General features: G+C 36.1%; 2 protein-coding genes across 2 annotated transcripts; both read right to left on the reverse strand.

Annotated features, from left to right (window-relative positions):
- Positions 1–1018: 1018 nt before the first annotated feature.
- Positions 1019–1477, reverse strand: LOC138901041 (uncharacterized). Its single transcript, XM_070188768.1, has one exon. The coding sequence runs from the start codon at positions 1475–1477 to the stop codon at positions 1019–1021; it is 459 nt and encodes a 152-aa protein (XP_070044869.1).
- Positions 1478–4228: 2751 nt separating this feature from the next.
- LOC138901042 (uncharacterized) lies at positions 4229–5059 on the reverse strand. Its single transcript, XM_070188769.1, has one exon. The coding sequence runs from the start codon at positions 5057–5059 to the stop codon at positions 4229–4231; it is 831 nt and encodes a 276-aa protein (XP_070044870.1).
- Positions 5060–14799: the final 9740 nt, after the last annotated feature.

Consider the following 14799-nt stretch of genomic DNA (forward strand, 5'->3'; position numbering starts at 1 on the left):
TTCTGCTTGAATATATGCTGCAAACTTTTATGATATGTATAAATGTCACATTGCTCTCCATAAAGGTAGTGACGCCATATTTTTAGAGCAAAAATAACTGCCGCTAGCTCAAGATCGTGTATAGGATAATTTATCTCATGATTTTTTAAATACGTAGAAGTATAAGCAATAACCTTGTCATTATGTATAAGAACACATCCTAACCCCACTCTGGAAGCATAACAATAGATCACAAATCTACCTATAGGGCTAGGTAGAGTCGGGATTGAGGCTGTAGTCAACTTGTTCTTGAGTTATTGAAAACTTTTCTCACAAGCTTTAGACCATTAAAACTTTACATCTTTTTGAGTTAGCTTTGTCAATGGGGCAGCTAGTGAAGATAACCCTTATACAAAATGACGGTACTGACTTGCTAATCCCAGAAAACTTCGAATCTCTGTAGGGGTAGTGACTTGCTAATCCCAACTTTTAACTGCTTCTATTTTCTGTGGGTCTACTCTAATGCCTTTTCTCAAAACCACGTATCCCAAAAATATAACTGTATCGAGCCAAAATTCATATTTGGATAATTTGGCATAAAACTGACGCTCCTTGAGTATTTGAAAAACTGTTCTCAAATGATTCTCATGCTCGTTTTGTCTACGGGAATATACCAGAATATCGTCGATAAATACAATAACAAAGGCATCTAATAAAGGCTTAAAGACTTTGTTCATTAAGTCCAAAAAACGTCGTCGGTGCATTAGTCAACCCAAAGGACATTACTAAATATTCATAATGACCATACCGAGTCCTGAAAGTTGTTTTCGCGATATCTGCTTCTTTGATTTTCAACTGATGGTATCCCGACCTCAAATCTATTTTTGAGAAATACCTATCACCTTTTAACTGATCAAATAAGTCATATATCCTGGGCAATGGATATTTATTTTTGATAGTAACCTTATTCAGCTGGCGGTAATATATACACATCCGTAGGGAACCATTTTTTTTTCTTCACGAACAACACTGGAGCACCTCAGGGTGAAACGATAGGTCGAATAAAACCCTTATCTAATAGGTCTTGTAACTGTTTCTTAAGTTCATTTAGCTCAGCTAGAGCTATTCTGTAAGGAGGAATCGAGATTGGTTGAGTTTCTGGCAATGTGTCTATGCCAAACTCAATCTCCCTATCTGGTGGTATCCCTGGGAGATCATCCGGGAACACCTCTGGAAATTCTTTCACAATGTGTACTGATTCAAGCATTGGGGAGTCAGCTTCCATATCCCGCACATGTGCTAGATATGCCAAACACTCGTTGCTCACTAGTTTTCTAGCCTTAAGGTAAGAAATAAACTTACCTACACGCGTACCCACTTCACCTCTAATTAGATTTTCCCCAATAAATAAGAATTTAATTGTCTTCACGTGGCAATAAACTATAGCATAACAAGAAGATAACCAGTCCATGCCAGCTATGACGTCAAAGTCAACCATATCTAATAAGTTCAAATCAGCTAATGTTTCCCGGCCATGAACTGTGATGATGCAATGTAATGACCTGACCGGTTGTTTTGAGAGTAACAGCCTCGATCCCCTATTTAATGTTTCCCCCGTACCTTTTTCTGCTTATGTGACTTTCCGTTAGGTTTTGTTTTTGGTTTCGGAGTATTTTGGGACACTTAGTCCCTAAAATAGGAGCTTAAGTCTTAGGATTTTGACCGTAGTCGGCATTGTGTGAAGAAGACTCCGGAATGGAGTTTTGTCGGTTCCTTTAGCTCTGTTTGGGTGATATTGGACTTGGGAACATATCCGGATTGTGTTTTGGAGGTCCGTAACTTATTTAGGCTTGAAATGGCGAAAGTCGAATTTTTGGAGATTTGGATCGGTAGTGGGAATTTTGATACCGGGGTCGGTTTCCATTTTTGGAAGTTGGATTAGGTCCGTAATGTTGAATATGACTTGTGTGCAAAAATTGGGGTCAATCGGACGTGGTTTGGTTGGTTTCGGCATCGATTGCCGAATTTGGAAGTTTCAAGTTCTTTAGGTTTGAATCGGAAGATGATTTGTGATTTTAGCATTGTTTGATGTAGTTTGAGGGATCTAATAAGTTCGTATGGTATTTTGGGATTGGTTGGTATGTTTGGTCGAGGTCCCAGGGGCCTCGGGTGAGTTTCGGGTGCTTAACGGATGAAAGCTTGGACTTAGAAGAATTTATGACATGTTTGTTTCTGGTGTTTTCGCACCTGCGACGGGGAGTCCGCAGGTGGGGCCCCGCAGAAGCGATGCTGGGATCGCAGGTGCTCCTTTAGGCCTGGGAGTCAGTGGTCGCAGATGGGATGAGTGAGCCGCAGGAGCGGAGCCGCGTATGCAGAATGGCAGTCGCAGATGCGGAGATGAGAATGACCCAAGATTTTGCAGAAGCGGACGAGTAGACGCAGAAGCGCATCCGCAGATGTGGAGTTAGGCATGGAGGTGCGGACTCTGGAGTTAAATGAAATCTCACAAATGCAGAGTCCGAGCCGCAGAAGCGGCACCGCAGGTGCGATGATGAGGTCGCAGGAGCGGGTTCGCTGGGCAGAAAAGAGAGTTTCGAGGGCTTGATTTCATTTCTCTATTTTTGGACTTGGGGGCTTGAAAATTGGCGATTCTTTGAGAGATTTTGTGAGATAGCTTTGGGGTAACATATCTAACTCGTTTTTAGTTATACTTCATTAATCTATAGTTGTTTTCTTCAATTAATTTCGGATTTGGATTGAAAAGTTGGGAAAATGGGGGAAAAGTTCCCTAACCGAATTTTCTGAGTTTTGATTGGGATTTAGATATCGGATTTTGTTAATTTTGGTGCGAGTGAACTCGTGAGTGAATGTGTTGTCGGATTTTATGAGTTTTGCCGGATTCCGAGATGTGGGCCCCACAGGTATTTTTGAGTTAATTTCGGATTTTATTGAAAAATATAGTATTTTCTTATGAAATTGATTCCTATAATTTTTGTTGGCTGTATCGAATTATTTTGGCTAGATTCGAGCCATTCAGAGTCAAATATTTATGGAAAACACATTCTTACTGATTAAGTGGCTTGCCTAACTTTGTGTGGGGGAACTCCCCGTAGGATTTGTACCGGTTTTGATATATGAGCGTCGTGTACGTGAGGTGACGAGTACGTACACGGGCTAATTGTGTAAAAACCTGATTTTTCTACTAAGTAATAACCTGATTTCCTTCTTATTTGAGTTTCATCACCATGTGTAGTATCCTGCTAGACTAGAATAGCATGCCTACTCGCCTTAACTGTTTACTTGAACTACGTGCAACATGTTTAGTGAATTTACCTATCTTTCCTTAACTGTTACTTAGGTTAAACTATGGAATTTCATGCCGTAACTATAGAATTCTATTGTTTGGTTGCATATTTACTTTAGGACTACAGAACGATATTCCAGGAGATCCCCCTATACCACATATTTACTTTGGGACTACAGAATGGTATTCCGGGAGATCCCCCTATCTTGCATATTTACTTTGGGACTACGGAACGGTATTCCGGGAGATCCACCTGTACTGCATATTTATTTTGGGACTACAGAATGGTATTCCGGGAGATTCCCCTATCTTGCATATTTACTTTGGGACTACAGAACGGTATTCCGGGAGATCCCCCTGCACATTTACATTTGGGACTACGAGACGGTATCTCAGGAGATCCCCTGTTGTATTACTGTATACTGAGCGGTTATCTTCTATGAATTCTTTCTTGTTAAATTTCAGTCTTTATTTTTCTACAATATTTCATTATTGCCTTATTATTATTTATACCAGTAGGGTCCTGACCTGACCTCGTCACTACTCGAACGAGGTTAGGCTTGGCACTTACCGGGTACCGATTGTGGTATACTCATGATACTCTTCTGCACATGTTTTTCGTGTGCAGATCCAAGTATTGCTTATCAACTGCACTATCAGTGAGCCGTGACATCATTGGAGACTTCAAGGTATATCTGCCGCGTTCGCAGACCTCGGAGTCCCCTTCTATTCTCCCCCATGTCCATTATCTTCTGTATTTTTTTATAGACTCTGATATATAAAGATACTAGGTTTTCCTTCTGTAGTTTGTGATTCACGATGTTCCGGGTTTTGGGAATGCTGTGTAGTATAATGAGGAGTTAGTTGTTAAATTATGTTTTCATTTCATTTATTCCGTAAAATGTTAGGCTCACCTAGTCATAGAGACTAGGTGCCATCGCGACGTCATAAGGATGGGAAATTGGGTTGTGACATGAAAATTTTGAATATATATTCAACTTTAACAGACTCCCATATGGGTGTGGAAACCTCAAATGGAACCCCTAATTGTTTTGGTGCTTTTCCAATCTCGACACAAAAATAAGGAGACACATAGGAGAAAGTTGAACCAGGATCAACTAATACATAAGCAGGGCGACCACAAACTGAGAGAATACATGTAATAACTTTGTTAGACGCCTCCGCATTTTGCCTATCTAGAACTGCATAGAATATGGATGGTCTGCCTCCTCCTTGAGCTCCACCTCGACTGGCACCACGTCCAGTCTGAGTATTAAGTTCCCGAATTGGAGGAGGTACAATTACAGTATTACCTATAGATGTTACTTGAGTAGTTGGAGCCTTCCCTGGAGCTTGTCCAAGTCGTGAACAGTCTCTCTTAATATGACCTGGATCATGGCAGTGAAAACAACCTTTCTGACCCAAAAGGCATTTCCCTGGATGTCTTTTGATGCACGAAGAACATATAGGATAGGAGAACCGAGGTTGGCCTTGACTAGTTGAAATGTACCCTTGATGGGCCTGGACCTTACTCTGTTGGCCATGTCTGAGTGGAGCTGGATAAGGAGACGAGTGAGCTATTGATTGAATGTGAGCTGAATGATTCATGTTCTTACCCCCAACTGAAAGTTCACTATAAGTACATGTTGTTCTAGCCTTCTTGTTGTTATCTCTAGCTTCCCTGACAATTTTATCAAAAGCCTCCTTACACGTAGCAATATTAACAACCTGAAGATAAGTCTTGTCATCCTGATACAAAGTCATATCTCTTGCCATATGTGAATTCAAGCCTTCAATGAACCTTCTCACTTTCTCTCTCTCTCTCTCTCTCTCTCTCTCTCTCTCTCTCTCTCTCTCTCTCTCTCTCTCTGTATTAAATTAGGTGCATACTTTGCCAAGTTTGTAAATTCTATCTCATATTCAGTCACTGACATGGTACCCTGTTTAATATGTTCGTTCTGACATCGGAGCTCATCTATCTGACTGCTAGGCAAAAACTTGGCCCTGAAAGCTTCTTTAAACTGTGGCCAAGTAAGTGGAGGTAATGTAGAATCTCTTGCCTTCTTGTAACCTCTCCACCATTTTCCTACTGCACCTTTAACCAAAACCTAATCAACTATGTGGCTTGCATTTCAAGACAACCCAAAAAAACAAATATTTCCTCTATCTCTTCCAAAAATAACATTGGTTCATTTGGCTTATCTGTACCATTATAAGTAGGAGGTTTTAATCTCAGAAAGGCATGTGGATTAATTTTTCCTGTTAGTAACTGCACTGGCTGGGAAATATTTGTAGGGACAACTGGTGGTGGTACCTCGAGTGGAGCTTGAAAATTGTCTTCTATAATCTCTTCATCTGAAGCATGAGGGTCTTGAGAAGGAGCATGAACAGGTGCAGCCCGACCGCCAGCCGGAGGGGCTAGGGACTCCAAAAAGTCCAAAATTCTATCAATTTGATCATCGTAATGCTGTGGTTGATTTACCTTGAGTGGGTTAAGAGGGGGTGTGACTTCCACATGATCATTATCAGCCTGCTGAGGTGGAGCCAATGCATGTCCAGTGTCCCTACCACGAGCCTGATTTCCTATGGCATTTTTACCTTTACCCCTAACATTCTGATCTCGACCTCTACTTTTGCCACGTCCTCTAACTGCAGCTAGTGCCACTGGTGCAGTCTGCACCTATGCTGGTGCTTCTTGATGATTACCAGCTGGTATCTCAACATTGTTAGTAGCAGATGACGAGGTTGATCTTGATCTAACTATTTTGTTCTACAACGAGAGACAAAATGATTGTTAGAATTCCGAAATATTTAGCTCTAATGCACAATGTAAGAGTCAAAGAAAAGAAATTTTCCTAGCATGTCAAGCGACCTCCCAGATATAAGTATGGTGCAAAACATACTCATAATGAGACTCTACTAGACACAACTCATGATTCCCTAGGACTTCTCAAACCTGGCTGCTCTGATTCCAACTTGTTACGCCCCCAACTAAGGTGGGACGTGATTGACACTCAACCCTTACCACTCGTTGAGTGAACCCTGTGATAGCTGTATTAAAACTTAAGGTTCAATAGAGAACACCTAATGCACTTAAATATACATTCTAGTCAAGTTGCGATTCGTAAACGGACTGATAAAATAATCAATAAATGATAAATCCCAAAATATCTTAATACTAACCCACTAACAAGTCATGAGCCTCTAGAATTTGAAAAAAAAAACTTAAATACATACCATACAGGGCATTCCCCAAAAATAAAATAAATATCTAAAAATAAATAATAGTCTGAAAAGAGTCTGCTACCGATTGATGAATCAACGGAGTCTGTAAACTAAATCTGAAATATCTTCTCTAGCTACATGTCTTGTTACATGCATCCTCAATACCTGCCACACGACGTAGCATGCCGAAACGGGCTAAGTATCACTAAAGGATACCCAGTAAGTCTCATAGGTTACCTCCTAAAAAGGCGGAGCGAGACCTTCTGGGAAAACAATATGAAATAAAACGGACATACGGAAAATCATATAAATCATATAAAATTTTATAAACAAGTAATGAGCTCGAAACAGAAACTATAAGCTGAACTGTAAGACAAAACTAAAGTTTTTTCTGAAAATCAGTACACGTAGTAGCCCTGTGTACGTGAGCATCTGGGAACACGTACGGGGGAGTGTCGGCCTATTTCCCCAACAAACAGTTGGCACCTGCGAGCGTGGGGTAACTAACCCCGGTATCATGACACTCACGCTGGGGGAAGTTGGCCACTTCTCCCTACTAAATGATCACATTGATGCATGAATTATTGTTGAAACTGAATACTTAACTGAATGTAAATATCACAAACAAACGCACTTAACAACTGGTAATACAAATGAGCATGTGTTTCTGTCACATATATCGCCGTACTGAATAAGAATGAAGTAAACGTAGTGTTTGGATCGCAAGAAGATATGGCTTGGATTTATTGAACACATGGAGCACAGGGGTTCTAATGAAATTCTCTACTAGGAGAGTAAGCCTCAACTCACCTTAAAGCTAGCTCAGCTTCGACTTCACGTATCCTCCAAACACTCCCGATTCATAAATTTTCAATCTACATGTAATAATCGGGTTCAATTCACATCAATACAAGTCTAAAGAATATAACATTACTCTCTTCAATTTAAGAAGATTGGCCAAATCTTCTAACTCGTGAATTTTCAGCAATACAAGGAAACTATGTATACCCACTTTAATTCTATAGTCTAATGAGTTATAATCATCACTAAGAACATATCAATTGTAACGTTACATACTCAGTCAAGACTCCATTATCAAATTTTTACTTTACTGCTCAAACCCTAACTCTTGTTTGGAATTATAATTAACTATCTTCATATATAACTGATAATTAAAGTAAAAGAACAAAATAAAAGGAAAAAGATGAAAGGAGAAGTAGAGTCCTCTTACTCTATGTCGACGACGAGCAATTTTTATTTCTATGTTTCTTTGCATTCCTCGTCGGTGTTCAGAAGCCAAGAAAGGCTTGATACCTTATGTCTCTTATTATTTTAAAAAGACCAAATGAATCTCAAATATGATCATCATTTAAAGTTCAATTGGCTGACCCACTATATATTTAATTATATGCAAATTTGGTTGAACGTGCTTCCACCCATGCTACTTTTTTACTCCAAATAAAAGCAAAAGTTTTGCCACTTAGAAAGTCTTTTTATTATCTCTACCCCTGGCCCATTTGTCTTTCATTGCTGACCAAGATCCTTGTATATTTCTTGCTAATTCCTTACATATAAAATAGATGTACTCCTTTTACATACATCATCGTATTGCCATTATAAGGACAAATGCATCCAGTGTTGCATTTCAACACAGTAAACAAACAAGATTTTATTTATTCTTAAGTATTCGTCCTACCATATCAGTTCATATCCTATACGTATATTATCCCAAATATTTCGCTTAAACCGTGCAAGTCCTTATACTCTCCGAGCAGTTTAATTATGTTATGAACTCTGAGATTATTAAAAATTTTAAGCTAAAAATTTATGGGTGACCAACTATACTATTGAGTACAAGGTGTAGCTGAAATTAAAACCAAATAAGAGCCACATAGTACTTGCAAAGTGCTAGCAGATGCAAATGGACACTGTATGCAAGCAAAGATAGAGATTATGATGACTTCATTGTGAAGAGGCACCATCCATAGCACAAATGCAATAAGTACACTAAGAATAGGTTGTGCACATCTAAATATATTGCTCATAAATTTAGGAAAAAAATAATATCTACACCTAGTATAAAACGGTAGGAGTTATAAGATCATATCAGAGACAAAATTGGTTTGTATGTTGGAAGAACTGTTTGTTATGGGGATAAGTGTAGGGTAATACAAGAGTTCATGGGGGACTGAAAGATGGAATTTACAAGTTTGTGTGATTATGCTGATATTATCAAGGAGACTAATCGTGGGAGTACTTGCTGTATTAGAACAGATACAAATACTGTACCTGGAAAGAAATTATTTGTATATTTTTACATCTGTTTTGATGTTTTGAAGAAGGGTTGGTTAGAAGGATGTAGGAAGATTATTGGATTTGATGACTGCTTTTTAAAATGAGCATGCAAAGGTGAATTATTGGTGGCAATTGGAAAGGTGGAAATCAATAGATGTTTCCCATAGCATGGGCTATGGTGGACCAAGAGACCAAGCATTCTTGGACATGGTTCATCAACTTGCTGAAATCAGATTTGGATATGGGAGATGGAATTGGCTTAACATTGATGTCAGACATGCAAAATGTGATGTATTTCTATGTATTTGGCCTTGAAAAAAAAGTTCTCCTACATCTCTTGGCTATTTTCTTGTTCTATATTATTATTTAAGCTAAATTTCTTTAACAAAATCGAATAAACAATTATAATTGATCTGATTTTGATACTTACTATTACAATTTAGCCAAGTTGAGCGAGTTATAGCTTGTTTGGCCAAACTTCTCAAGAGGGAAAAAATACTTTTTTTCACAAAAGCACTTTTTTTCCCTAAGTTGAGGTGTTTGGCCAAGTTTTTTTTTATGGAAAAAAGTGCTTTTGGAAAGAAGCAGAAGCAGTTTCTGAGAAGCATAAAAAATAGCTTCTTCCCAAAAGCATAAGCAGAAGCAGTTTTGACTTTTTTTTTTACCAAAAATACCCTTAACAAAATATAGTATATACCAAAATAACCGTCAAACCTAATATTTAGGATATTAATGTATAAATATTTCTTATTATTTTTAGGATAACTTTCTAATATATATAATGACTTTAGAGGTGAATGCTTTTATATTTGTTGAATGATTTTTAATATATTTAACTTATATTAAAAGAATTAGGTACTTTTAAATTTTATTTTCATATTTTACTTAAATAAAATAAAAAAATTTAATTATTGCATGTAATAATAAATTTTTAAGATTATTTATTTACTTATAATATTAATTATGAAGCAAATCTATTCATGTCCTTATTCGTAATTTGATTCTTAAAAACACTTTCTCAAAAGCTTGGCCAAACATAAATTATTGCTCATAAGTATTTTTCAGAGTGATTAGCCACACACAAACTGCTTCTCTGCAAAAGTACTTTTTTCAAAAGCACTTTTCAAAATAAGCTGATTTCTCCGGTTTTGCCAAACAAGCTATTAATCGGGTATGTATCTTTGCGAGTCTAATTGAACACAATCCAAGTTAAACCACGTGAAAGACCAGAGCAATTAGTTTATTTATGCCAGCTGAATTAAATAAATCTTGATGAGAAAAAATGCTTGTTTTTTTATTTAATTTGGTCATTAAACAGATTAGTTCTAACTAAAAATGATATTTGAGTTAGAATGATTAGATCCACTGACTTATTATTTAGTCAGAAATTATCTATCTCCTCTTGACTTAAACGACTTTAAGCGAATTATAACTCAATTTATAATATTGCAACATGTTCCAACTCATCCAAGTTATTAAGCTAGCGTTCAAGTAGCTTTCACTCCTTCTACTGTGTGCCTAATTTTCGCTTTTCACAGTCAAAGTTAAATAGTCATAGATTTTCAAATTTGTTTTAAAAAATCTGATTTGGGTGAAATTTAGTTTGAAGATGAAAGTTTGTTTGGACATAATTTTTCAAAACAAACTTCACCTTTTTTAAAAAAATAAAAAAACATGAAATGTGACTTACACCCATAAGTTTTAAAAAATTCAAAAATACCCAACAACTCTGAAGAAAATTCATACAAAACAAGCAAAACAAATCTGAAGAAAATTTATACAAACATTAGTACATTTTAGCAAATTACCTTCAAATTTTGTCTTTGCGGTGGATTACCACATATTGGCACAACAACTTTGGCGAAGGTTTTCTCCTGTTTATAGAGAAGGACAAAGCCGCGTAAGTTTAATGAGGGAAAAGTGGGTAGATATGGATTAGTTGAGTCATAATGATCTGGAAAATAAGATGATTATTACTTCTATCAGCCTTGTACCTCTATTGAGTAATGCCTGAGTCGCAACATCAAAGTTTGAGCCAAATTGAGCAAGGGCGGCCACTTCGCGATATTATGCCAATTCTAATTTTGAACTACCGCAGACTTGTTTCATAGTTTTCAACTGAGCGGCAGACCCGACACGACTGACAGATAAGCCAACGTTAATGGGATACGAAGAGTTAGTGAGAAGCTTTTTATATGAAACTTAAACTCCGTTTGAATTCTTATCAACGATAAATAATGAGTTGTTCGATATCAAAGTTTTAGAGTTAAAAACGAATCTTCAGGATCAACTTTTTAATCTCTTTCTCAATGAACCGGACAACGAATTTCTTTCGATTTTACGCGAATCCCCTAAGAAAGTGAGTTTTTTTATAAAATACAAAAGTTTGGAGCAATTTTTAAATTTTTTTAAAAAATCTAACGGTAATATTTTGGGTCAAAAATAACTATTGAGCTAGTTTTGAGATTTGGAAATTTGCCAGAAATATGGATAACACCTATAAACAAACAAGTATTTGTCCAAAAAAATTAAATTTTTTTTTTGACAAATTCTATGACCAAACGGGGGATAAGTTTAAAATGATTTAACTCCTCTTGGCTTTAAAGGCCCTAATGCGAATTACAACTCAATTTATAATATTGCAACTTGTTTTAACCCTCCAAGTTTAACTCAATTTGTGCTCTTACAAAATAAAATCACCACATGCGAAACAGTGCCTTCATTGTATCTCTCTTTCCCACATCTTGTGTTTGTAAGTGATCTAACTTTTGTCTATTACATCTTGGAACAAGTAGAGGCAAAATTGTACTTATATCGATAATGTAATTATAGTAATTTACGCTTATAGGCAAGATACTAGATTATACTTATGAGTTATGAGTCAAGACTATAAGTTAAATTATACAGTCAGGTTTCCCATATAATATCCTCCTTTTATTTCAAGCTTAAAAAATCCAACTTATGAGTTAAGACTTCGGGAATGCAAAAAGTCGTTTACTTCAACTAACACCTTGTACAAAAGCTTTAGTTTTATAGTCCGAATATATATTTTTTTAATCAAAACAATTGCTTGCAAGTACTAAACGTAGATTGATAATTTGAAAAGAAAAATAGTAAATAACATCGTACAACTTGTTATATTAGCATTATAGTTAATGTCACGTAAATTAAAACGGAGGGACTAAAAATAATCTACACCAACTGACAGGTAAGTAATTTCTGTATTTTTGAATTCGGTGCAGCTACCAATATTCCTGCTGAAATCCTGGCCACCACAACACCTAAAGATTTGTAAAAGAATATATTTGTGTAGAATTTCAGCTATAAAGGGGGTGTAAGTGCTTGATATAAAAATATATGAGCTCTACCTGTATCCGACCCCATATTACATGGGTACTTAATGCAATTTACCCTATAATAACATGGGAAATACTTACACCCGGGACAAGGAAAAAGTGTGAAGAAAATTGCACCTCTAACCAATCTTGAAAACAAGGATAAAATTAAGGGGGGGAGGGGGGGTGCAAAAGGAAAAGGAATTTCATAGTACTCTTGAATAAAGGTTTTACAAAGGTAATCACAAAAGAAAATCACATAGTACTTTTGACAACAGGAAATAAAAACGTATTACAACAACAATAAACCCACAATTGGTATCTTTAAAAGGTAGTATGCACGGTAAAAGATAGTACGCATGCAACCTTATCCCTACCATAGAGAAGGTGGAGATGTTTTCGATAAACCGTCTGCTCAATGAATGAATATAAACGTAATTACAAAAGAAAATTATCCAGTACTTTTTTAAAACAGAATCACAAAAGAAACGTGTTTGACCTGAGCACGAAGTTTAAGAAATCAAAAAAGAAAAAACTTTGACATTTACACTAAGAATATGCAAAGTACTAAATTTATCAGATCAAAAGAGAGATAGAGAATGTAGCCAAGCTAGAATCAGCTGAGGTCAGAAACATGTATAGTTCATCAACTAAAATTGTTCCAAGCTTGTCCAATTATAAAATATTGGCAACAGGGAAAAGAGGGAATCAACAAAAACAGATACCCTCGGCAAAGTTGCCTTATTTGCAATTCCTTTTTTGCATTAAACATACAATTATTCTCAAATTTAAAATTTTAAGACCCTTTCAAGACAATTGAAAACCACGCTTGTGTCACTTAAATGGCGTTATAAAATCCGCTCTCGTAGGAGGTGCATGAAAACTTACTGACAAATTTTGGGAGATAAAATGCTTCCTTAAAATCCAAATAATTAACAACAGTTCAGAAAAGACCAGCATTGTATCTCCTGTTATTTACAACCTTACAAATTCTTAAGGTTGATGGCACTTTTAAGATGGAGATCTTCTGATATCCATAAATTCCACAATGCACAATCGCTGCAAGGGCCACATTTTAAAGAGAATAAGGAACACATACAGGGATTTATTTACCTGTTCACTATCTAGAATTAAAAATAAAAAGTAAATGGATGTTTTTACAAACAATTCTTGCAAGCTCATTAGTTCATAGCTCTTTATGGCAGCTTTGCTATGCTGGAACCAAAATGCTCTCAGTGAAGTCCCATGTAAGAACTTGATCTCCATTTATCCTACTAGAGAGTATTACTCAGCCTAATGGGAAGGAATACCTATTACCTGTAACTTCTTGTCTGCCAAAATGCCGAGTACCTTAAAGCAATGGGTCTTGACATTATTTTTAACCATCAAGACTGCTTTTTTGCACTGCCACATTGGAGAACAGTCAGACTCAGCATGTTCCAATAAGGTAAAGTAAAAATATGGTGTTGTTAAAGTTGACTTACCAAAGTGCAGTCAAGAGACTAACTCACAATGCATAGAAGCTCTGTTTTCCTTTTCAATTTGAAAATTATGAGGCATATAAGTATTGCTCAACATTAGCATAATGCCAAGTCTGTAATACTGCCTTGAAGGACTTATCACCAGAAACTAAAGATTAGTTTTCCTATAACAAGGACTTATTTCCACAATGCTGCTCAAAAGTTACAGCCTCAAAAGTGAACCAAAACTTAAATTGAAGTATGAGCTCAAATTTTTGCCAATGTAATCAAGTAGCAAAGAAAAAAGCAAAAACCAAAATCAATAGCAATGGGGTAGGCTCAGATTCGCCTTTACTCAGACAAAACCCAAAAAGCTTTGGAAAAAACTGCCATGGCTGCAAGCATAAGTTAGCCTTATGAGACAGGAAAAAAACACCCAAAAAAATGGATTTTCTCCAATATCTCATAGACCCACAAGGTAGGGTAATATGTTGCTGTCGTTGTTGTATCTCATTCTCATAGACATATCTGCGCTGCCATGCCAAGATACAGTTTTTTCCAGCTCAATAGATTTATAAGTCTGTCTTTTTCACAAACAACAATCTTCATAGCCTCTAATCAATTTGAACAGAGGGAGTAATAAATCAATCAACTAAGGGTGGTTTTGCAATCGGAATATAAGATATCTTTGAAAAATAAATCAAATTGTTTTTATTCAATTGTTAAATGAATGGGGCGTCACAAAATATACTTTTGGACTTTATGATATGTATTTTATTTTTCCGTGGATATTTTTAGGATGAAATGAATATAGTAAATTGACAGATCTCTTATGAAATATATAACATTATGGTAGATGTCTATAACTCCTAAATAAGTTACTCCAACTATTTTACTTGATATAATTAACCCTATAAATAGAAATAACGAGAATCATGTTATACACACTTGAAAGAAATAAGAAAATTCTTTTTTTCTCTTTATATCTCTTGTTTATTATCTACATCTCTTGTTTATTTTCTTATTTTATACTGTTATTTTGAGCTAAATTTCTTAACAAAATCAAAGAAATAAGCATAGTTAATTGAACACAATCCAAGTTAGACCATGTGAAAGTCTAGAGCAATTAGGGCCCGTTTGGACATAAAATTTGATGCAAGATTTTTTTAATTTTTTTTTATTTTTTTTCGTAATCAGCGTT

This window comes from Nicotiana tomentosiformis, chromosome 11 (genome assembly GCF_000390325.3).
Source record: "Nicotiana tomentosiformis chromosome 11, ASM39032v3, whole genome shotgun sequence".
Taxonomy (NCBI): Eukaryota; Viridiplantae; Streptophyta; class Magnoliopsida; order Solanales; family Solanaceae; genus Nicotiana; species Nicotiana tomentosiformis.